The sequence below is a fragment of the Lissotriton vulgaris genome, chromosome 11 (genome assembly GCF_964263255.1).
Source record: "Lissotriton vulgaris chromosome 11, aLisVul1.2, whole genome shotgun sequence".
Lineage (NCBI taxonomy): Eukaryota > Metazoa > Chordata > Amphibia > Caudata > Salamandridae > Lissotriton > Lissotriton vulgaris.
In genome coordinates this window covers 869,517,333-869,542,219 of record NC_141699.1, presented here as the reverse complement: position 1 = coordinate 869,542,219, position 24,887 = coordinate 869,517,333, and the positions used below count along the sequence as shown (strand labels likewise).

At 49.7% G+C, this 24,887-nt stretch overlaps 1 protein-coding gene across 2 annotated transcripts in view; it reads right to left on the bottom strand.

Moving 5' to 3' along the window:
- SLC25A36 (solute carrier family 25 member 36) overlaps nt 1-24,887 on the bottom strand; it is a 476,578-nt gene that overhangs the window by 60,719 nt on the left and 390,972 nt on the right. For both annotated transcript variants that reach the window (XM_086944018.1, XM_086944019.1), the window contains one exon: nt 55-344. In XM_086944018.1, coding sequence (XP_086800144.1) covers nt 55-344 — 290 coding nt within the window. The remainder of the gene's footprint in view (nt 1-54; nt 345-24,887) is intronic.

Genomic DNA, 24,887 nt, shown 5'->3' with positions numbered 1-24,887 from the left:
ACTGGTGACATATTTAGAAAACATACCCTATTATAAAAAAAAAAGTGAACTCACCATGTGGATATGCAATGGATGTGGCACAGGTTTTGGAGGTGGCAGCAGCCAGCATCATTCCAACAAAGTCTGATGCTTCCTTCACATACTCTTCATCGCTATCCATAGCAGAGGCAGCTTTCTGTTGCAATAGCCTCCTCTTAATACTTTCATAAATGACAAAATGGATAACTGTCTCCGAGATTCCTGCGTAAGATGCAGACATGCCTCTGTAAAAGCCTTTCAGTCCATCAGCCCTATACACTTTATGGACACATTCAAAAGCGCTCATGCGCTTTTGTCCGCGATTCCTGCGAAGAGTGAAGGAAACAGGACATTTTAAACAGTCATACATTTGAAAGAATGTATGCAATGACTGCCACTGCAGAAGCATTGGCTCAAACAGTTTCAGTATCAAGCACTGGATTATTTAAATGAATCTCAACCCCAAGATCGTAAATCTCCAATGCTTACAACATACACCACCACCCATAACTTCACAGAAACAATGCTCTAATCGTCCTCCCTTAATCCCTATTGCCTTTATGCTGTACACCTGGCTTTGCTTCGTACAGTACACTGCTCTATTGCTGTCTTGCTCTGGGCTATGCAAGCACCCCAGGTGAAATATAACAATGTTGCTGGATGGCTCAGTGTTGGTAAATAATGCTGTAGTACAACAGTGAAAGCCACAACCAATCCAAGCAAATCCACTCTGACTGAAATGACTGTCAATCTGAAACAAGCATTTGCAATGCAACGGTCTCGCCTTTAGTTAAGCTTAAGCAATTCTGTTTGTAATTAGGTCGCTTTTAGCTTTGCATTTATTAGTGTTTTTTTAAACGTTTATGTACATACCATGCATATGTATGTATATATATGCATGAATATTGGTATTTATATAGATATGCAGGTGTTTATATATGTTTATATCTGTTTATATATGTATGTGTATATATATATTTATACACATACATATGCATATATATATATATGAATATATATGCATGTTATGTACATGAAAGTTTTACAAACACTAATAAAAGTAAAGGTAAAAAGTCACCTGATTACAAACAGAATTGCTTTAAGTGTAATAAAGAAGAGACCTATTACATTTTGAATTTTTTTTCACTAGTGCCTTTAGGCAAAGAGTAAAGGGTTGGAGTAAGGTCACGCTGTTTTTTTTACAGTGTGAGTGATTAGAGAGTGAGTAGTATTGAGAGGTAAAGAGTGAGTAGAGAGTACTAGAGAGTGAGTAGAGAGTACTAGAGAGTAGTCGAGAGTGAGTATATTGAGTAGTAGAGAAGTAGTGTGATTAGTAGAGTGAGTATTAGAGAGTGAGCAGTAGAGTAGTAGAAATTATTAGTATTGAGTAGTAGATAGATTATGAGTAGGAGACTAATAGAGAGTAGTTGAGAGTAGAGTAGTAGAGAGTAGTAGGCAGTAGTAGTGAGTGGTATAGAGTAGTAGAGTAGTATGGCGTGAGTAGGAGAGAGTATGTAGGAGATAGCGAGTAGTAGAGAGTGAGTAGTAGGTAGCTGAGTAGTAGAGAGTGAGTATTATAGAGTGAGTAGTAGTAAAGAGTACTAGAGAGTAGTAGAGGGCAGAAGTGAGTAGTAGAGAGTGAGTAGTAGATAGAGTGAGTAGTAAATAGTATATTGAGTAGTAGAGAATGAGTAGTAGAGAGTGAGTAGAGACTAGAGAGTAGTAGTTAGTATTAGAGAGTACTAGAGTGTAGTACAGAATAGTAGAGAGTGAGTGGTAGATAGTAGTAGAGAGAGAGTTGTAGAGAGTACTAGAGTGAGTAGAGTGTAGTAGAGTGAGTAGTAGAGTAGTAGCGTAGTAGAGAGAGTAGTAGAGAGTTGTAGAGTGACTAGTAGAGAGTAGTTGCAATGCAACAGTCTCGCCTTTAGGATCTTAAAAGTATTTAGCTATGCAGCACATTATCCTGGCTGTTATATTAAGTCTTGTCATTTAGCCTTACACAACTGCTATAAATGGATGAAAAGAGCATTTGTTTTCAGTAGGGCGCCATGAAAAGGGGTTAAGGTAACTGTTAGTCCCAAACAAAGTTTTACAAAAACCAACATGCATTGAGAAACCTAATGCATTGACAAAGTCAAAAGGCTGGCAGCATAAGTCGGGCCAGCTAGACCAAAACGCACAATGCGGCCCTTGTTTCCCACAGACAGTGTAGTGAAGAGGGCAGACAAGAAGCGGGTCGTTAGCATTTTTTTGTTTTAGGCGGAGGAAAAGAAAGAAATAATGAAGCAAGACAGTGACGTGCACCTACTGGTTGGTTAGGAAGAACGGGGCGTGCAGAGAAAGATTAGAGGGCTTGAACCGAAGGGCGAGGGCGAACACAGTGACGCAGATGCCGACAGATGGCTCATGTGCTCAAACTGAGAAACCTTTCAGAGTATATTAGTCTGTGTTCTAGCCGCTGTGATCTGTCAACAAAGAATTCTTCAAGCAAGTGCCATCCAAACAACCCACCTTGTTAGAACCCGTGATCGTAGCGCCGCTATGTTTGAAGAGAACACCTCCACACAAAACACGCTTGCGGCAAAGCTGAACAAAGCCTTTGAGCCTCAAGCTGAGGTATTCACACCAAGTTATCGCACTTCCACTAAAAAAAAAGCACTATCACGCAATAACAAACCCCCCCAAAAGAAGAGAAAACATGTCCTGTTGCCTCGCCCAACCCGTACACTATCACTGTCAGCCTCCTTCCCAAACAGCTTGACTCCCCTGCAGGGATCATAGGGGCCTTTTATTATGAACGGGTGACTTCACTGCTGCTCCCCGGGCCACAAAGCCCCTCTGCTTTTCATTACCCCCCACACACACACACCCTGCCCAAGTCAACTGCTGAGAGCCGATCCGAGCCTCCGCCCTGCGATGCAGGCTGCTTGCCACGTACATTGTTGTTTGTTTTTTTGCATTTTTTTATATAGCGCGAACTCGAACTGCAGATATCCGGGCGCTCTATGTGATCATCAGTTGCGTTGCAGACACATTCAAGTGTGAGCAAGGGCCAGTTCAGATGGGGGCATCACAATGGCAGACAAAATGCGCTGCACTTTATCTTAAGTAGAGTATAACGAAACGTATATCATCAATGAGACTCTGAGAAATGATAGTTTAAGTCAACATGTTTTAGTTGCATTACAGTCGTCATAACATCCTCCTATCTTCGGGTCGCACCCCCTCCCTGAAGGGTTACTAATTGCAGCTATATGTTTTATGATCTGAAGATGTTTTATGTTCTGAAGCCTTAGTGCCTTTTTCAGGCGCAGCTAATTGCAAACTTTTGGGTTGGTCCTGTAGCGGACGGAATTACATATATATAGCGTGATGAGTCAGAGGTGTAGAAAGGGGGCAAACATGAAAAACAAACACAATACTGTTAGCGGTAAACTACATTCATAATTGGGCTTTTAATAGTCCCTTGAAAGACATTGACCCAGTGCAACTGCATGTGCTGCATTACGGAGAGCAGTGTTATCTTTCAGCTGAAGTAGCTCCCTGCAGGTGTTTATCGAGAGAGGCGCCCTCACCCCACCCCGTCCTGCCCCTCCTCCTCCTCCTGTTGCTGTACTACAGTCGCCACAGCAGTTTCTGTCTGGCCGGTCGGGTTGGGTTCGCTCAGAGGTATGGGAGACGTGCGAAGAAGCAGAAGGAAGTGTGCACAGGAGCACGGAGAGAAGGTAGCACCAGGGCAGCGGCCCAAGGGGAGGCCCCGGAACAAGAGGCAGGAGTACACACTGCGGAAAGACCATCGTTACCTGAGAAAGCCTCTGGACTGTAACATGACTCTCAGCAGCAAGTGGTGAAGCTGCAACAGGCGGAGGGAGCTGCTTTTCTATGGTGCAGCCCTGCACCGCTCATCCAAGCAAACCTCCCCATCGCAGGCAGCATGCGTACCCCGGCGGCGATGATCGTCGGCATGGTGCTGGCCCCCTGCGGGCTGGTGCTCGTCCTGACCTGCACTTTCACACCGGACTGGCGGAAGCAGAGTCAAATCACTGGCGAAGCCCCGGACTTCGTGGAGCACCAGGGCATCTGAGACATCTGCAGCGAGGTGGAGTCCATGCACCAGCGGACCTGCGTCCTCGACCGGCGAGACTACTTCTCGCGGCCCGAAGGGCAGGCGGCCCGCCGGCTCATGATTACCTCCACGGTGGTCACTCTCCTCGGGGTGGCGCTGTCTTCGCTTGGAGTGCGCTGCTGGCGGGACGGGCCCTCCTTCTGCTGGTGGGCTGCGGGGGCTGGTGGTTTTTGCCTCGGTGGGTGCTCAGCCTGGTGGCTGTCTCCTGCTACAACTACCAGCTCTACGTGCCGCCCGGTCTCTCTTGGAGGTAAACAGGACTACAAATCCCAGCATACAACAAAATACACGAACCAGGTGAGTATATCGCGCATGAAGTTGTGTAGAACTTGAGAGCTCTGTTGATATTTATGGGGGACAGGCTACTGCTGAATTGTTTATGCAAAGCGCCGATGAAACACATGCGCTCGCCATGACACAGCCTTTTCTCTTTGAGCCATCCCACTTGGACGGGCTTTATGGGGCCATCTGTTTCGCCTCATAAAGATGATAAGAAAACTTTTACCACAGCAGTAAGTCGAGGAAGCCAGTCCAAGTGGGACTGCTTCAAAAGAGAAAATAGTACATCACTAACACATCTTTTCCAATGGCTGGCCACCGTTTAGCATGAACGGTGACGCCAGCCAATGAAAAAGAGGGGCGGGGCTCAACCTCACTAGTGAAACTTACTCCATATCATTAAATCTCGCCAGCGAGACTGCGCATGTGCGCAGCCTACGCTAGTGGAGACCTAAAAAGGGTGCAAGATTACTTTGGTTAAAAAACTAGCACATGAAGTTTGGCTCTGAAGTTCAAAGTATGCCAACTATATGTAGCACAATTCACCCTAAGAATTACCACAAGAGCACACAAACATCAACCTTACTTTTGGATTCCGTTCGGTGAGGTCAGGAACTGGTAGGTGACCTTCTCGAAAATACTCACACATTTCTTCCTCTCCAAAACTATTCACTATGCAAAATAGTGAGATACGGTTTAGAGGATTGAATCTCTGGCCAGATTTGAGCTATATAAATCACATCAAACCTGAAATGTTCCCTTAAAGGACGAGAACAAATGAGTTATCATAACTCATTTGTTTTCTACAACAACAAACCTACATGCAATTCTCTTCTCCTCCCTCATCCATGCTTGACATGCTCATGTTGATGCACAGGATTGTACAGCATACGATTTAGGCTTACTAGTAGTTCACAATACCCAAGTCACTCGAAAAGTGCAACGTTAAGGCATTAAGACAAAATTCGAAAATACGATGGTCATATTTAGGTTGCGCATGCGTTGTCAGCAAGACTTGTTATTATCTCTTCTGTGGGCTTTTGGCAGGCCCATCGATTGCCACCGTTGTTACCTGTGGAATTCTAAAATGCTGTCTTTTAACTGGCATTTGTCCCTCCTTTCTTTGTTTGTTCCCGCTCTATGCAGACTTCACAAGTTGTTTCTTTTGGTTGTCCGCAAACGTCCATCTCAACGCACTCATGCTTCTTCACAGTGCATGATGGCTCTGCCTCACAGTTGGCCATCCCATCGCAATGCAACGTTTCCTCATGACACGGCGCGCGATCCTCTTCACGTTCAAGAAGGGCTTTTGTTCACCCGATTCTGTACGTTTCAGCAAGTTCAACCATTTACTAATATGCCATTAATTCCCTTTTTTGTTGTGATATTGTTTCATTTTAATTAGTATTTTATTTGTTACGATAGGGGAGAAAGACGAGTGGAGATTCGAATCCGAGTCCCCAGTCCCAAAGTCAGCAGCTCTGTATGCTGCGTCACATTTGGCACTTCTGGCTGTTGTGTTATGGCTAACGTAAATATGTTGGCACAAAGGACTTTCCTCTCGAGGTACTATGGAGAAAGATTTGACACAGTTTCTTACCCAAATCAAACACTAATTACTCTGTGAAATGTTACATGCCTTCCTTCTCTGTATTAGGCAGTTGTAAGGTATAAGTGGAAGTGCTGTTTTTCTTAAAAAACTATATTCACCCGCGATGCCAGAAGGTTAGGTAGTTTGCACCAGTATTTAATTTATGGTGTGTCTTCTGCCTCATTTGTCTCTGTCACTATCTCGTTAACATAGTAAAGAGGCAAGATAAATGATCACGCTTTTAAGTTATCTCCCATTAAAGTTACCTCAGCTGAGCTACGTTGCGGTGCATTCATAATATTTATACGGGTGTGGGGGGAGCTGCTCTTGAGAAACACACATAGCTTTTAAGGCCCTATATTGTAAGGCAAGGCCGGAACACCTACCGGTATAGTTTTATTGTGGTTTTACAAAATAAAGTTGAAGGGTGGAGCCACGCCTATGATATCTAAAATAATTAGCTTTAATAGATTTACACGCTATGCAACTTGGTCTGCAGCACGCAGTTAAACACACGAGTGAAAAGGGGGGGCCCTTGGCCCCCCCGCCCGCATGGCGGCGCGGCGACCGCCTCCCCCTTCGTGCCTCTCGGTGGTGGGGCGGGCCCTCCGGGCGCGCCCCACCACCGATTGGTCAGCGCCCTCCCTGACCCGGATACCATGGTAGGATGTCCGGGTCAGGGGGGGGCGTGCCGCAGGAGGGGCTGGGTGGGGGGCGTAGCCACCCCCCACCCGGTTCCTTGTGAATAAAGAGGCAGGGAGCGCCCGGGAGACCCTCTTGTTCCCTGGACGCTCCCCCACAGCGTGTTGTGCATAACGCAGCGGAGGTCGTCCCACGGATCGCGGAGCAGGGTCGCCGTGTTTTTCCCCTTGTTGTTCGATCGAGACACCGGAGGGAGCAGAGGTCGTCCGGCGCCGCAGGGAACAGTGTCGGCGTGTTTAGGGAGCAGGAATCTGTGCGCACAGACGAGTGGTCGGCGAGGTTGAGGTATTTGTCGGGTCGGGGGTGGGGCCGGAAGCCTTGTAGCCGTATTCCGGCTCCAGAGAACGAGTGTGGGAATTGAAGATAAGATTGCACTGCCCAACGTGTTATTAAGGTTTGCATTGCTCTAAACTGATAGCGCTGCTGGGTGTGCCCCACATCGTCTCCGCGATTTTGCCCGTGTCGACTATCTCCTTGTTTCCCGCCTTCCATCGTCTCCCGCCGGCAGTAGAAATCGGGCGGACACTGATTAATAGTGCATAGCGTGCAAGGGGAGGCGAAGCAGGGTCGACCAGGGTAGCCCCTGGATGGGAGACCCGGAGCAGTGATTTTTGCAATTTTGTGCCGTTTTAATAGAAAGCAGTGGTTGTTTCAACTGAAAGTTCAACTGTATTTAGTTAGTTAAGTTATACAGCTGGAGGCAGCCTTGGGGGGTGGTTGATAAGGGGGTTCAAGCATCCAAGTACTGCAACCCTCTCTCCATAATTGTTTTAAAACAACTGCTCCTGCCTCATACTCCCAGGTATTGATACATTTTCTTTTACAGGCAATTTAAGACAATATTGCTGCATTTCGATTGGTCAGCTCAAGGAGGTGGTCCTAGGACGCGGTTGCGGACACAATACCAGCAGCAAGTACGCATGATTGGTCGGTAAGAGGAGAGCGGGGGCTAGCATTTCATTGCTCCTGGTAGCCGCCGGGTGGGTCTACGCTAGGTTTACTCACCCCTGACAAAACCGGATAAGCCGGTGGTGTTGCGGTTGCCGTTGCATGGTGCTTACAGCCCCCTGTACATCCTCCATCTGGTGAAGGTACAAAGCACACGGACTCTCAATTGTAACACTAGGAGTGTAGGCAGTGGTTTTCAAACATGCCAAGGGGTGGTAAAGGAGGGTCCAGGATGGAGGTTATGATGCAGGCCATGATGCGTGAAATGAGCAACATTAGCAAACGATTGGGGAAAATTGATGAATTAGAGTCCCGCATCAATGAGAGGTTTGATGATCCCCCTGGCCCATCTGGTAGGCCCGTTCGCCAGAGGTCGGCCCCCTTGCCAAGGGGGGATTTTGCTACCCCGCCTAGGAGGTCTAAGGCCAAGAAGCCCAGGTACACTGCCCCCGCCCCTGAGCCGGTAGTTCCGGTACCTATTACACCTGTACCTGCGGGTCCGGCCCCTCTTACACCTATGCCTGTAGTTCCCGCTCCCGCGGCACCGGCACCGGCTCCTGCCATTCCGCCGGGGCTCCCTCCTGCGGGGCCGGCCCCCTCGCCTGTAGTTCCGATCCCAGTCACGGGCCTGCCGCCACCGGCCGCCCCCTTGCCTCCTACACCTGTGCCACTGGATATGCCCCCAATGGCGCCTGCAGTCCCAGCAGGTAACTTAGACTCAGTGCCTCCTGAACTGGTATCTCAGATAACGGCCTTGATGCCGTGGCTGCAGAAGGGGGGGGTGTTACCTGCTACTTCGGATCATGCGGCAGAGGCAGCAAAGTTGGTGGAAAGGATTAAATCGGCAGCGGTGGCCAACAGTGCTGCAGTGCCCTCATCTTCTTCCCTCGCAGGTTCCAGTCCCGCCCAACCGAATGGAGAAAGTGGGCAGCCGGCCCAGGTGCCCGGAAATGGTAAGGAGGTGGCGCTGCCTCTCTTGGGGGATGGTTCTATACCCTCCAGGAGTGAGAATTTAGCACAACATGTGTCACAGACTGTGAAGGAGATGATTTGGGCTGATAAATATGTGTACATTTTTTCACTGTTGCTAGATAATAGGGAAATGGAGCATGCAAAGACACTAAAAGAGTGGATGCATCCAAGTGAATGGAGGGCACAGTGTTCTAGATTTAGGGAGGAGGAAACTCTCCTTAACTGGATCAGGGCTTTTGCAGTATTCACGGCTATTAAGGCCGAACGACCCCCTAATGTTCAGGCGCCATTGGCGTGCTACCAGAGCAGGATTGTGGGGTGGAGTGAACAGTACTCTGGGGATGCGTGGAAAGGGTATGATGTCAATTTCAGGAAAGCCTTGGAATTTAACCCATCACTGACATGGGACAGGGTTGACTCTATGTCATGGCATCAGCAGTTCTCAGAGAGCTCGTCCCCCCCCTCAGTGCACCAGTGCGGTCAGGGTGTTCTGCGCCAGACCTCAACAGCCCTTTCGGTCACCCCAAGCGAGTGAGGTCCCGGGTAAGAATAGGGGCGGCGGGTCAGAGAAAAAAGGGGTGTGCTGGGACTTTAATAAGCGCATCTGCACAAGGGCCCCGGGCACCTGTAGATTTAGACATGCATGTGCGGTCTGTGGTCACCCCTCACACCCAGAATCATCTTGCAGGTCCAAGCACGGCAACCATGGTCAGAGGGGAAGAGGGAAGCCAGAGTAGTACAAACAAGTTGGGTACCCCCACGCCTGTAGATGTTTTAGCAATGATCCCATGGATATCCGGGCCACACAGCAGCCACTCTACTCCAAGAAGGTTTCTCCCAAGGCTTCAGGATCCCGGCGGGGGGGGTACACAGGTAGGGCACATTGCAAGAACCAACTGTCAGTAAAACACAACCCTTCAGTGGTGGCGGCTAAAATTAGCAAAGAACTGTCTCTTGGCAGGATAGCTGGCCCTTTCCTGAGGGTGCCTGTCCCCAATTTTGTGTGTTCACCACTAGGAGTAGTTCCCAAAAAAGAGAAGGGCCAGTGTAGACTGATCCACAACCTGTCGGCGCCCAGAGGTGCGTCTTTGAATGATGCCATTGATGAGGGGATTTGTAGTGTAAAGTATGCCTCATTTGACCAGGCGGTTGACTTGTTGCGTGCCATGGGGCCAGGGGCACTGATGGCAAAGTCAGACATAGAATCTGCTTTCCGTCTCCTCCCAGTCCATCCGGCTGATCATCATCTCCTAGGTTTCACTTTTGAGGACAAGTTTTACATGGATAAATGCATGCCCATGGGCTGTTCCATATCATGTGCATACTTCGAGACGTTTAGCTCATTTCTAGAATGGGCCATGAGACAGGCGACGGGCCACCAGCAGGTCATGCATTACCTAGACGATTTTCTCTTTTTAGGTGCGGCGGGTTCTCAGGAGTGTGCCTGGGCATTGCAGGAATTTTGCGTGCTCATGCGGGCTTTTGGGGTCCCGCTAGCGCCAGGGAAGACGTTTGGCCCATCCACCTGCTTCGAATTTCTTGTTATCGAAATTGACTCAGTGCAGGGATGCTTCAGGTTGCCCAGGGACAAAGTGTCTAGGTTTAGAGCAGCGCTACGTCAATGCCTACGCAAAGACAAGGTTTCCTTGCAACAACTACAGGAGGTGGTGGGGCAACTGAACTTCGCACTGCGGGTCATTCCTATGGCACGCCCGTTCTCACGCTCCATTGCCCAAGCGATGAAACGATTACGGGAGGAACATCACCGCACAAGGTTGTCGTCTGAGGTTCGCCAGGATATGCTTATATGGATGGCGTTCCTGGAGGATTTCAATGGTAGGGTAGTGTGGCCCGGTCCTCCCGCCACATCAGAAGAGTTGGGTTTATGGACAGACGCTGCTGGTAGTGTGGGCTTTGGCGCCATCCTGGGGAACAAGTGGGTCGCCCAGCGTTGGCCGGAAGAATTGAGAACATGGGGTCTGACCACCAATATTGGCTTCCTGGAACTCTTCCCAATCTGGGTGGCATTGAAGGTCTGGCCCGAACACTTATGTAATCAATCAGTGGTGTTCTGGTCGGACAACATGACAGTAGTTGAATGTATAAACCAACAGGGGGCACGCTGTCCTTTCATACTGCGCCTGATAAAGGAGATTGTGTTGCAGTGCTTAAAATGGAATGTGGTTTTCAAAGCCAAGCATGTCTCTGGCATTCTCAATAATGCAGCTGACTCCCTCTCTCGCTTTAAAATGCAGGTTTTCAGGGAACATCTTCCTGCAGCAGACCCCTCGCCAGCGCACTTCCCAGCAGTACTTTGGCAGATTGGTGCCCCAGATTTCAGGATCTCGTGGTTGCTAGCTTAGCCCCCAGGACCAAGACGGCTTACGAAGGGGCGTTTTTGTCTTACTGTACTTTCTTGGGGCAGGAATGGGAGGTTAGGTGGGCACAGGAGGACAGCTTTGCGGCCTATTTAGAATGGATGCACAGGGAAGGGCGCTCAGTAGTGGCTGCGAGCAGGCATAGGGCGGCGGTCTCCTTCTTTGCGCAGGCTAAGGGCATGCGAGATCCCATTAACACCTTTATGGTGCGCAAGGCCTTGAGGGGTTGGCGCCGTTTACAGGGTCACCCTGAGGATAAAAGAAGGCCCATCGGGCTAGCACGGCTGACAGCTTTATTGGTGGCACTTCACAGTGTCTGTAGCTCGGAGTGGGAGGTACTTCTTTTCAAAGCTGCATTTTCCTTGGCTTTCTATGGGGCTCTGAGAATTGGCGAGTTGGTGGCAGCGTACAAAAATGATCAGCAGGGCGGCCTACAAGCGGCCTGTGTAAAGATCAGGGAGGATACCATGTGGGTGACGATTCAGAAATCCAAAACTGACCAGGAGTCACAGGGTCACACCATAGTGCTCCACAGGGCCCGTGCCAATCCTTGCTGCCCGGTTGCGCATGTGGAAATCTTCCATAGGCAGCGAGGGGGCACGGCGGGAGGTGCACTGTTGTGTCACGCCGATGGTACGCCCTTGACCAGGTAGCAGTTCAGAAGAGTCTTGGAGCTGACGGTCAGACAGGCAGGTCTTGACCCCAAGGAATTTGGCACTCACTCCTTTAGGATTGGGGCAGCAACTGAGGCAGTGGCTAGGGGCCTCCCGGTGGAGAATGTGAAGGAAATTGGGAGATGGTCCTCTGAATGTTACAAACGATATGTGCGAATTGACCTGTTGTGACAGGATGGTGCTCACGCCTGGTTTGTTTCTGGTTTTTTGCAGTTTCTCAAACCTGTGACGCAGGGGAGGAACTCGTCACCGGGCGGCAACGATCTACACCATCACAGAACAAGCGTCGGGATCAACACAGGAAAATGGTTTGGATTATGGGTCACTCTTATGTGAGGCGTGCTGAATGTGTTTTTCTTTCAGGAGACCGTAGAAAAAGGGCCGCGCAACAGGGGTTTAACATCTTGTTCTTCGGGAGAGGGGGTTTATGTCTCAACCAGTTTAGGGACTTCTTCCAGGGACTCTTAGCTCAGCAGTCCGCCCCCGTCAGCGGTGATACTTCACTTGGGGGAGAATGATTTGGCCAAATTGGGGAGACGCATCCTTATTGAGGAGATCATCTCCACTGCGGGTGGGTGGCCAGGACTTGCCCGGGTTGCACAGTAGTATGGTCGCAACTTATCCCTCGGTGGCAGTGGTGAGGGGGGGACTCGGTCAGGGCGTTGAATCACTCGGTAAAGAGGATCAACATACAGTGGGACAAACTATTTTGAGCCCCTCGGTTGCAGACGATTCCACATGGGTGTATCTGGGGCGAACAGTACCACCTGAGGGATGGAGTACACTTGACTGAGGCGGGGAATGTCTTGTGGTCTAACAATCTCTGGGCCTGGTTGGAGGGATTTGCTAAACAAGCTCGCTCCTAATTTGGGTCTAGGTAGGGGGAGGCCAGATCGTCGGTTAACAATGCTGGCCTGTGGCGGTAAGTTCATGACCGGTGAGCAGCTATTTTAAGGTCTGAGGGGGCGGGCATCATCCTATGGAGGTTCCCGCCCAGGGGAAGGGGCCATTGGCCACTCCTAGAACTTCAGGGGCAAGGTAACCGATGCTTCAAAGGGGCGCGGGTTGGAGTAGTCACGCTTTCCTTAGGCTGGTAGCCACCCCGCGCGCACATACTCATGACGTCACCGGATGGCGCAGAGTAAGGGCCCTCCTTTAGTGGGTAAATGGAGTTCACGGCGTGGACCGGGTAATTACCAGGCCCGGCTGCGCATGCGCACATCTCTAGGTGAGGCGCAGCTAGTAGGACCTGACACCGGTTAGCGACCTTGCCATATGGCCAGAAATGTAGTATACAAAAATCAAGATGAGGATGTTCGATTCGGTTAGGAAACAATCTGTATTAGAGTTTCTGTTAAGGTTAGTCTCTCAAACTTGTTGACAATATTGTATCTAATGTCCTGCTGATTTTTGTATAAATTGTTGACCATGCAATTAAAATCTTTAAATTTCATATCTTAATAAATACGGCCGGGGGGTCTTGCGACCTCCCGCCTTCCAAAGATAACCAGGTCTCATGTTCAAGTGTCTGGGGGTTGGTGTGGTCAGATGGGGGGGGCGGCAGCCAGTCGCTGACCATGTGAAAAGGGGGGGCCCTTGGCCCCCCCGCCCGCATGGCGGCGTGGCAACCGCCTCCCCCTTCGTGCCTCTCGGTGGTGGGGCGGGCCCTCCGGGCGCGCCCCACCACCGATGGGTCAGCCCCCTCCCTGACCCGGATACCATGGTAGGATGTCTGGGTCAGGGGGGGGCATGCCGCAGGAGGGGCTGGGTGGGGGGCGTAGCCACCCCCCACCCGGTTCCTTGTGAATAAAGAGGCGGGGAGCGCCCGGGAGACCCTCTTGTTCCCTGGACGCTCCCCCACAGCGTGTTGTGCCCCGCTCTCGGGGCTTCTTGTTTCCCCACCCACCATCCCTGGAACTAAATGGTTGATGCTGTATTAGTCTGGTTTAGGTGTAATTTGTTAGGTGATTGTTGCCATCCTTGCCATGCATAAGTGAACTTTGTCTGGTTTGTATATTATGCTGATGATGCTTTCTTTAGGAATTTTTTCCCCTTTTAGTGAACTGTGCTGAAATATGTTATGATGTTGCAATTGTGTTTTGGACTTTTTTCCCTTTGTAGCTTTACAGTGATGTTTTGATGTATCAGCCAGAGTAGTTGTTCATTAGAATTTTTTCCCATAGGTCGTCGTATTTATTAGGTATGGGGCATGCAGTAAGGTCATGACCGGTGAGCAGCTATTTTAAGGTCTGAGGGGGCGGGCATCGTCCTATGGAGGTTCCCGCCCAGGGGGAGGGGCCATTGGCCACTCCTAGAACTTCAGGGGCAAGGTTACTGATGCTTCAAAGGGGCGCGGGTTGGAGTAGTCACGCTTTCCTTAGGCTGGTAGCCACCCCGCGCGCGCATACTCATGACGTCACCGGATGGCGCAGAGTAAGGGCCCTCCTTTAGTGGGTAAATGGAGTTCACGGAGTGGACCGGGTAATTACCAGGCCCGGCTGCGCATGCGCACATCTCTAGGTGAGGCGCAGCTAGTAGGACCTGACACCGGTTAGCGACCTTGCCATATGGACAGAAATGTAGTATACAAAAATCAAGATGAGGATGTTAGATTCGGTTAGGAAACAATCTGTATTAGAGTTTCTGTTAAGGTTAGACTCTCAAACTTGTTGACAATATTGTATCTAATGTCCTGCTGATTTTTGTATAAATTGTTGACCATGCAATTAAAATCTTTTAATTTCATATCTTAATAAATACGGCCGGGGGGTCTTGCGACCTCCCTCCCGCCTTCCAAAGATAACCAGGTCTCATGTTCAAGTGTCTGGGGGTTGGTGTGGTCAGATGGGGGGGCGGCAGCCAGTCGCTGACCATGTGAGTCACACGCAGGCCGTCACTCAAACACAGTTACACACACACGGTCAGTTACAGTCACACTCTCTTTTTAGGTCGAGCATCAGAGCGCAAGCGCTGTCTGCAAGACCTCCTTTAATCAATAAACTGAGTGAATTGCTGCCTGCTCCTTACCATTGGCTCATTCAGGTGTCACTCTTCTTTACTTCTTCCTAAGTTGTTCAGGCAGCCGATGGCTCACTTCTGTTAAGGGTCAGGAGCACCGACCAAGTACAGTCTAATTACACTTGCATTCTTCACCTGGAGTTTCTTGGAACTCTTTTGATTAAATGTTCCTTTGCTTTTTTTTTTAGAATGCTTGTGTCTTCAGACCAGATCCTGCTTGTGTCTTTGTTTATGGTGCAGAACCCGGTTTCGTGTCTCTCCTTCATGTTAGCATGATTTTAGTGACCGTCTTTCTTTAAAAAAACATAGTTTGCACTTTTCAGAAACGCTTAAGTACACTGTCATTCTTTCAGGCAGCAGGCTAAGACCCGCGGAGCCAGGTGGACGAATGAAGGCTCTGCTAGAGTAAAAACAATGCATAATGTTACGGGGCTCATCGGTACCTATCACTCGACTGCCTGCTTACTGCACTGCAGTCTCCAGCTTGAGACGACATAGGCTGCTGCCATAGAAAAACTAAAAGTTAGGCTGCCTAATCAATCAATCAATCAAGAACTTGTAGAGCGCACTACTTACCCGTGAGGGTCTCAAGGCACTGGGGAAAAAGGGGGGGGGGGGCTACTGGTCGAACAGCCAGATCTTGAGTAGCCTCCAGAAGGTCAGCAGGTCTTTGGTCTGTCGTAGGCTCAGTGGGAGGGTGATCCAGGTCTTGGTGGGGAGGTGGGAGAAGTATCTGCAGTCAGTGTTTGTTCTTTGGAAGCGAGGATCGGTGGCGAGGTCAGCGGAACAGATCTGGCGGTTGTGGATGTAGAAGAAAAGTCATCTGTTGAGGTAGGCTGGGCCAATCTTGTGGCGTGCCTTGAGTGCGTGGATGAGGAGCTTGAAGGAAATTCTCTTGTTGACGGGGAGCCAGTGCAGGTTTCCTCAGGTGGGGGGTGATGTGGCTGTGGCGTGGTACGCCGAGGATCAGGCGTGCAGAGGCATTTTGAATGCGTTGCAGTTGTTTGATGAGCTTGGCCTGGGCTCCCGCAGAAAGGGCGTTTCCATAGTCGAGTCTGCTACTGACGAGGGCCTGGGTGACTGTTCTTCTTTTATCTGTCGGTATCCACCTGTAGAACTTGCGGAGCATGCAGAGGGTGTTGAAGCAGGAGGAGGAGACTGCGTTGACTTGCTTGTTCATGGAGAGTGTTGAGTCGAGGATGACTCCCAGGTTGCGTTTGTGGTCGGTGGGTGTCGGAGCTGCCCCAGTGCCGTGGGCCACCAGGAGTCGTCCCAGGCTGAAGGGTTGGAGCCGAAGGATGAGGACCTCCATCTTGTCGGTGTTCAGCTTCAGTCGGCTGTTCTTCATGTAGTCGGCGACGGCCTTCATTCCTTCATGGAGGTTGGATTTAGCGGTGAGGGGATCCTTTGTGAGGGAGAGGATCAGTTGAGTGTCGTTGGTGTAGGAGATTATGTTGAGGTTGTGTTGTCGGACGACTTGTGCGAGCGGGGCCATGTAGATGTTGAACAGTGTCGGGCTGAGGGATGATCCCTGGGGTACGCTGCAGATGATCTTGGAGGCTTTGGATTGGAATGGGGGGAGGCGGACGCTCTGGGTTCTGCCGGAGAGGAAGGAGGTGGTCCCATCCAGGGCCTTGTCTTGGATCCCTGCGTCGTGGAGGCGTGTGCGTAGTGTGGGGTGGCAGACAGTGTCAAAAGAGGCGAAGAGGTATAGGAGGATGAGGGCTGCGGTCTCACCCCTGTCCAGCAGGGTTCTGATGTCGTCGGTTGCGGCGATGAGGGCCGTCTCGGTGCTGTGGTTGCTGCGGAATCCTGACTGGGATGGGTCCAGGATGCTGTTTTCTTCGAGGTATTGGGTTAGCTGTCTGTTGACGATCTTCTCAATGATCGTGGCTGGGAACGGAAGTAGGGAGATGGGCCGGAGGTTCTTGAGGTCTCTCGGGTTTGCCTTGGGTTTTTTGAGTAGGGCGTTGATCTCGGCATGTTTCCAGCTCTCTGGAAAGTTCGCGGTCTTGAAGGAGAGATTGATGACGTTGCTCAGGTGAGGTGCAATGTAAGTGCTGGCTTTTTTGAAGATGTGGTGCGGGAATGGGTCTGACTGGGAGCCGGAGTGGATTGTGCTCATGGTGTTGATGGTGTCATCGATGTTCACGTTGGCCAAAGCTGGCAGGGGGGTCGTGGCAGATGGTGTGAGGAGAGTCTGGAGTATTGATGTCTGTTGGGGCTGTCTGGATGTTGAAGCTGTCGTGGATGTCAGCGATCTTGCGGTGGAGAGAGGTGGTGAGGGAATTGCACAGGGCTTGCGACGGCGGGATGACGTTGGCGCTGGGGTTGGAGAGTTCCTTTAAGATGTTGAAGAGCTCCTTGCTGTTGTGTGTGTTGTTGTATTGTACCAAATCTACACAGGTAATCACAATTATCACTATACTGCGCCAACTGGTGCCAGGGCAAAATATACAATGCGGATTATGTACAGGGCAGGGCCAACCGGGCCACTGCCGAGACCATTGGGAATGGGTAATGGATGAATGAAAAATGAAGGAGGGGGTAAGTCCGTCAGTTCCACTACTGCAAGAAAGCCATAAGCATTAACATTAGGCGTAAAACATTAGGCAGGAACACAGTGTGTATGCAGCTGGGCACAGAAACTTCAGCACTGCCCACCGGGGAACATAGGCATCCCTTCCATGATCATCAACACATCTAACATGAACCTGTGGGCATAAATAGTAGGCGGAAACCACCCGCGTAACCCCATTAGCATAGGCCACATCCACCAGGCGTAAAAGCACAGAATGCATGTCACTAGCATGCATGAAACATGAGACAGGCATAATCAGAATAGCCTCAAGCCTCCTATGCCCAAAATCAACAGCAGTGAGGCAACAGGAGGTACACCAAAATATCAGGCATGAATCACATTCAACATGGGGCCTGGAACATCTGCGCATGAAATGCCAACCATATTCATGTGGGGCCTCAACATAAGTACCTGGGGCATGTACCTTCCTAAACCTCATGGGTGTAAGGCAGATGAACCTGTAGGCATGCAGGCATCAGACCTAACTCAGGGCCTAATCACAGTAGCATGAACACCTTTCACATGGGGGCATACTATGTCAGCCTAACTCACATTGGTAGGGCATAGGATCACATGTAGCATGGGGCAGAAACAACACTTTCAGACCTAACAGGCATCCTGCACAGTGAGGCCCTCAAGTCAACAATGCCCCCAACGATGGCGACTGCCCCCTGTCCGGCGGTCAAGTATCATGAAGTCAGTCCCAGGGACGTGGGGCCCGCCTCTTCCGGGCCTCTACAATTGGCACTGTTCCTGGGAGTCCCATCTGGCCCAACGTCGCAGGTGCCCGCTGCCAGACGGGGCATCTGCAAAGGCAACACTGTCACTGGAGGCGGGCACCGACAATGTGCCCTGACTTACCCCCCAACCACCATGCCACTTCCGGGGGCTTCTCTCATTACCCAGGATGTGCCCCCACTACTATTGTGGCCCTGTCCATAAGGGGACCCCATGGGGGCTCCAAACAATTATAGTGGCACGTTGCAGCTGCCCCCTGCTGTTCGGGGCAGCTGGAAGAAACAAGGTAGGCACATCCTCGCGGGCTGGGGCCACTGGGGAAAGGCACCGACCCGTCCCTTGACCAACCCCCCCCCTGGGCCCGACACGCAGCCCCACTCACCGGGTCTCCTCCGGGACTCGTCCCGGCTTCAAGCTCTCCCGCTCTTCTTGCCGGTCTCCTCTGTGCCTCTTCTGGGCGGCCGGCACGGAGCACGCACTTCTCCAGATTCTTTGGGGGACTGCGGCTGGAATCCCTGGTGCCAACAGGCGCTGGAATTCCCTTTACCGCACGGGAGCCCCGCCAGCATAAAAACAGTTCTGGCAGCGCTCCTCACTGGCGGCCACCAATTTGCCTTTCACCCGGGTCCCGCTCCTGGGGCCTGGGGCTTTAACAGGGAGCCATCGGGTTCCAGCCGCACTTGGGGCTCCTCTCGCCCACTTCCGGATCCCTCCTTTACTCTTCCGGGCCGTCGTAGGCTGTGCGGTACAAAAGGGGGTGGGGATGGACGGAGCATCTGAATCAATCAAACACTTACACCCAGTCAAAAGATCAGGTTTAATCCATCACCGTTCTTTAGCCCACTCTGCCACCCCAGTTCAGACATGGCTATATGCAAATCAGTCTGACCCTGTGCCTCATGGGAACAGTCCAGCCCGAACTGCCAAGCCATGTCTTCCCTGGACCGGATACAAGCTTCCGAGGACCGGTTTCTGGCATTCCAGCCGTCTTCAGCCCGGCTTGCTTGAATCCAGTGGCAAAGTGAGCAAGGGACTCATGTCTGAGCATACCCTGCCACACTTATGGCAGCCAAAAGCGGTACAAAAGGGGGTGGTGATGGACAGAGCATCTGAATCAATCAAACACTCACACCCAGTCAAAAGATCTGGGTTTAATCCATCACCGTTCTTTAGCCCACTCCGTCACCCCAGTTCAGACATGGCTATATGCAAATCAGTCTGACCCTGTGCCTCATGGGAACAGTCCAGCCCGAACTGCCAAGCCATGTCTTCCCTGGACCGGAAACAAGCTTCCGAGGACCGGTTTCTGGCATTCCAGCCGTCTTCAGCCCGGCTTGCTTGAATCCAGTGGCAAAGTGAGCAAGGGACTCACGTCTGAGCATACCCTTCCACACTTATGGCGGCCAAAAGCGGTACAAAAGGGGGTGGTGATGGACGGAGCATCTGAGTCAATCAAACACTCACACCCAGTCAAAAGATCTGGGTTTAATCCATCACCGTTCTTTATTGCCGATGAGTATTGATGTTGCCACTCCATTGGAGACAGGGACAAATTACCAGAGAGCTGTAATCAATCACATGCTGTGGTAAGAGATAGTCACCCCTTAGGGTTGAACATTTAAATCTATCGGTATTTAAATACTTGCGTTTCTAAGCGTTCACAATTTTTGGCGGATAAGAGAACAAGTGCACAGCAAGATAACTTGGTTCTCCCAAGATCACACATTTTGAGGAAATGGTGAAGCTGGGATTGGACGTTGGGCTTCTAGTTCCCAGACCAGCATCTTCACCACTGTTTTTCCAGACACAATCCCAACAGCCGCAACATTGTTTGTCACAAAGATCCTTATCGTTGCGGACTTTTCGGCCCTTTTCATTGAATTAGTAATAAGAAAGAGGTTTAAACAGTGCTTGCTGCTTCTCAACTTTTCCTAATAAAACAGGCGAAGCACACAGATAGGTAAGCAGAGCAGTGCATTAATGCAGAATATTGCACGCACATACATACATACACACATGCACACAGACACATACAGGCAGACATGCACACAGACACACACACACACACCCCCTATTCCACCTCCTCCCCAAGTACTCTAAAAAGTGTTGCGGATCTATATAGAGCGGAAGCCGCCAACATGGGAGACGCGGAGGGTTACCTGGATTCGGTGACCCTACCGTCCCTGACTCAAGAGCAGGCAGATTACCTAGAGAGAGAGATTAAGATTGAGGAGGTGATTGCAGCGATTTCTAGGCTCAAACTAGGAAAAGCCCCTGTCCCAGACGGCTACACAGCCCTCTTCTATAGAACGTTCTGCGGGACGCTAGCCCCTATCTTGACCAAACTGTTTAATTCCTTCTTTGATCCTGGAACTATCTCTCCGGATCTGCTACAAGCGACAGTGTCTGTCATCCCCAAACCAGGGAAAGATAGGAAGCAGTGCGGCTCGTACAGACCAATCTCCTTGCTAAATTTAGACCTGAAACTCTACACGGGGATTCTTGCGGCGAGATTGGCACAGTACCTCCCTGGCCTAATTGAACCGGATCAAGCCGGTTTCGTGCCTGGACGGCAGACTGTGGACAACACTAAGCGAATAGTTCACGTCTTGGAAAAAGCCTCACGTATTCCAGGGGAACGTATGCTGCTCTCGGTCGATGCAGAAAAGGCGTTCGACCGGGTGCACTGGCCCTACCTCGATCGAGTTATGGCGAAGCTGGGAATGGGGGAAAAGTTCCGAACCATGGTCTTTAATTGCTATAAATCCCCCTCTGCCGCAGTACGAGTGAATGGCTGTGGCTCTCGACGGTTTGATATCGAACGCGGAACGAGACAGGGATGTCCCCTCTTCCCCCTCCTCTTCGCGCTCTACATGGAGCCCTTTGCCCAACGAGTGCGGCAGAACATGGCCGTAACCGGAGTACGAATGGGGGGTTTCACCCATGTAATAAGCCTTTACGCAGACGACGTTATTTTCGCGCTGGAAAACCCGAGGCAGGCCCTACCCGCATGTATGGCGGAACTCAAAGCTTTTGAGAGTGTGGCCGGCTTTCGGATGAATGTGGAGAAATCCACGGCTTTGGACCTCTCCCTGACCTTAACAACGAGGACCGACCTACAAAGGCTCTTTCCCTTACGGTGGTCGAAAGATCAGGTGCAATATCTAGGGATTACGTTAGCTCCGACGTTGCAGGCCATGGTTTCCATTAACTATGAGGCAGTGGGCAAAAAGGTGAGGGACGAACTCGGGAGATGGAACAAAGGAACGATTTCCTGGCTTGGTAGGGTAGCAGCGATCAAAATGACAGTTTTACCCCAAATTCTGTACTTATTCCGGGGACTGCCCTTACAACCCCCCAAGGGCTGGATTCCACAAATGCAAACTGACGTGTCCCGATTTGTGTGGTAGGGCCGCAAACCCCGAATGCGCCGCACTCTCACGACACTGACACCAGAATCAGGAGGGCTGGGAGTTCCCGACCTTCGCAAATATTTCCAGGCAGCCCAATTGAGATATCTGGTGGAATGGAGCAGGTGGGAGTCCGATAAACACTGGCTCTTCCAGGATCAAGCGGTAGCCGGGCGCCCTTTACAAGAAATACCCTTTCTTCGCCGCCCACACCGCCCCCGAATCTCTATGCTTCTTAAATAACGCGGGTTCCGCTGAAAGTATGGGATGCCACAAATCGCACATTTGACCTCACCACGTTTCCCTCGCCTTTCACACCGATTGTAGACAATCCCGACTTCACACCGGGGATGGAGCAAGGGGCCTTCTCACATTGGAGGGATAGGGGCTGTAGGGCACTCTTCCATATGTACGCAACGGATGGAGTTCTCCCCTTCCACAGCTTTAAAGATATTTATCAGTTGACCGAATCTGACCGCATGAGATACTGGCAGGTACGACACTGGGCCTTACAGCCGAGTGTGAGAGAATCTGTGGACAGGAAGCTCCTACCGTATGAACGGTGGCTGATCACCCGCGCTTCAGACTCCAAACTTATTACTGACCTATACAAAATGCTCCAGCTCCCGTCTTCCCACTTCTACATTCCCGGTAGGGAGCGCTGGAGTAGAGAACTGGGGAGAACGCTTAGCCTTAAGGAATGGGACCGTATCTCATACAGAGCACGACACTCGGCCTATCACGTGGGCCTCACAGAAACCTTCACTAAAATCTCCACCTACTGGTATCACACCCCAGAAAGACTACACGAAATGAACAGGCTTCTTAGCGACAGATGCTGGCGAGAGTGCGGGCAGATTGGTACACTAACACACATCCTTTGGGACTGCCCAGTACTACAAGCCTACTGGTCGACAGTGATAGATGAGATTGATAAATGCTTCGAGATTGAACTGCCTCGATTTCCAGCGTATACCCTGCTGGGTCTCCCAAATGACTTAATGTATCCTCAAAAATCTAGGAGGGGGAGGCAGATTGCCATTATGCTGGGCTCTGCGGTACAAAACATACTGATACACTGGTGCACAACTACCACTCCCTCACGCACTGGTTGGCTGCACAGGTTGTGGCATGTTCTGGGGATGGAAAAATTGTCTCTCACGTTAGCAGGAGATGTGACTGGTTTTGAGGAACTGTGGCAACCCTTTCACTCACTGCTGGCTTCAGAATTTACGGAAATCACATGCCCGAGGTACCTCAGGCTGCTAAGGCTTACGCCCCCTTCGTGAGGCATTGTTTCATTCAGGAGGGGATAACCATGGACTCACGGGCAGGTACAGAGTCGGAAGGAAGAAGGATGACTGATTGCTTTCATGTTACACCGCACTGGACAGGGAGGGTGGGGAGGGGGAAGTTTGTTGGGGAATGTTGTTTTACTTAAATAGAGGTACAAGCCCATAGGGCACTGTTTTTTTGTTCTCTTTTTCCTTTCCTTGTGTACGCCTCAGTGCGAAGGGCAGGACAGTGGAGCAGCCCTAGGGCTGGGTCATTAGCATTTCTGATCCTGAATTGCCTCTCGCAATACCCACTGCATGTTTGTAAATTGCTTTCCATATGCAGCTGTACCTTTCTAATAAAATACTTTAAACATAAAAAGTGTTGCGGAAATAAAGGTTTACAGTCTCTTCTAGGCATTTATCCAAGTTCACACAGGTGTAAGAGGATAACTGAATATGTGGACGACTGATCGTACATCCCATTAGGGAAAAACCACTACATCAATGTACAGTTGCGATACAGGATCAGTTTTAGGGGTAGGTACGCAAAAATCGTGTGATTTACTATTTTGCACAGTTGGGTGAAAAATACGCTAAATTGTAAACAGATACCCAGCACTGTATTTTAGCACAAAATGCGCCCTCACATCCACTTTGGACACGAGAATGCATTTGGTGCTAAAAAAAACAGTGCCACAAAAACAAAAGCAACTTGAACAACAGCTGTTTGAACTCTGTCATTCACGTTGTTACCCTGCACTCATGGTATTTTTTCACCAAATACAGCACATTCGCTGTAGTTTTTTTGTTACCACAAATAGCCAATAATCATGCGATGTGGCATAATAGCATAATTTCTGGAGTTCTGTGTAACAATACTAACGCAAAATTATCAAAATTAAGCTAATTATGCCAGCATAATGCAAATTTCTCCCAGGCCTGTCAATATGCCTTTTGCTAAACATATTCTAGAGATTATGTTGCTTGCTTTAAAACCTGCAAACTTGAGTTCAGGTCCTAGCTTTCCTAGTGGTCACATTGTGTGACCATGGAAACAGCACCTTATTTTTATTTTCCCTGAATCTCAGCCCCCTACCTGCTAAAACGTGGGAAGCTAGAAAGCTAGGTAGTCTTCAGTATGAAGCGTGACATTAAACAAGCTTCTGCAAAGCAATTGGTCTTGCATTTACGCAAGTTTGAGCTATTGGCATTGTAAATGAGAATGCCATTTATTTATCTGTTTTCAAAACCAACACATAAATACAAATTTTGTCATTTACAATGCCAATAGCTCTAACTTTTCCAAAGGCGAAACCGTTGCATTGTAAATGCTTGTTATTAATTACTTTCATGGGAATTTCATCAGGACCCATTGCTCCAGAAGATTCCATTTTTTTAATTACTCCAACTAGATGGTAACTCATAGACCAACTAGTAGGGGAGATAAACTAAGTAATATCCAATCCCAATACACAGAACCTGATATGGTGCATGAGAGCGCTGGAAACGATGTGATAGATAACCTAATTATAATAAAACCTGTGTTTTTAATGGATGTAGTAGACCTATCCAATTTAAATCCAAATGATAACCAAGGAACAGAAACTATAACGCAGTAAGGGTACACATTAACTACTTGGAATGTAGCAGGCCTTGGGAAAAAATTAGATACGCCTTTTTGGCAGGATTTTATCACTCATGGAAGTGACATTATCTGTATTCAGGAAACTTGGAGCACAGATGTGGTTGCAGTGGAAGGTTATACATCCCATTGCTTAAATGCTGTACCTTCTTCATCAGGTAGAGCAAAGGGTGGATTATTGTTGCTCATATCCACCAAATTAATTGGGTGTAAAATCACTAGCTATTCATCTATAGGCGACTATAGCCACATTCTGAGGCTAACACTCCCAAAGGGTAAGGATTTGGTTTTAATTAACCATTATAATAACAATTTTAACAAGGATAGGGATGCACCGCTAGACTTATTAGAAAGGAGATAGACAGGGTATTGAAATGATCTAGTAAACTTGCAGTTATCTTGTAGGCTAGGGATTTGAATATCCGGGTCTGCCCAGCGACTCTAACCAATTCATGTGGATACATGACGGCCCACATTACTACCAATAGGACTGATGATGAATCTTTACATTTCCCACATTGTAGATACGGCAT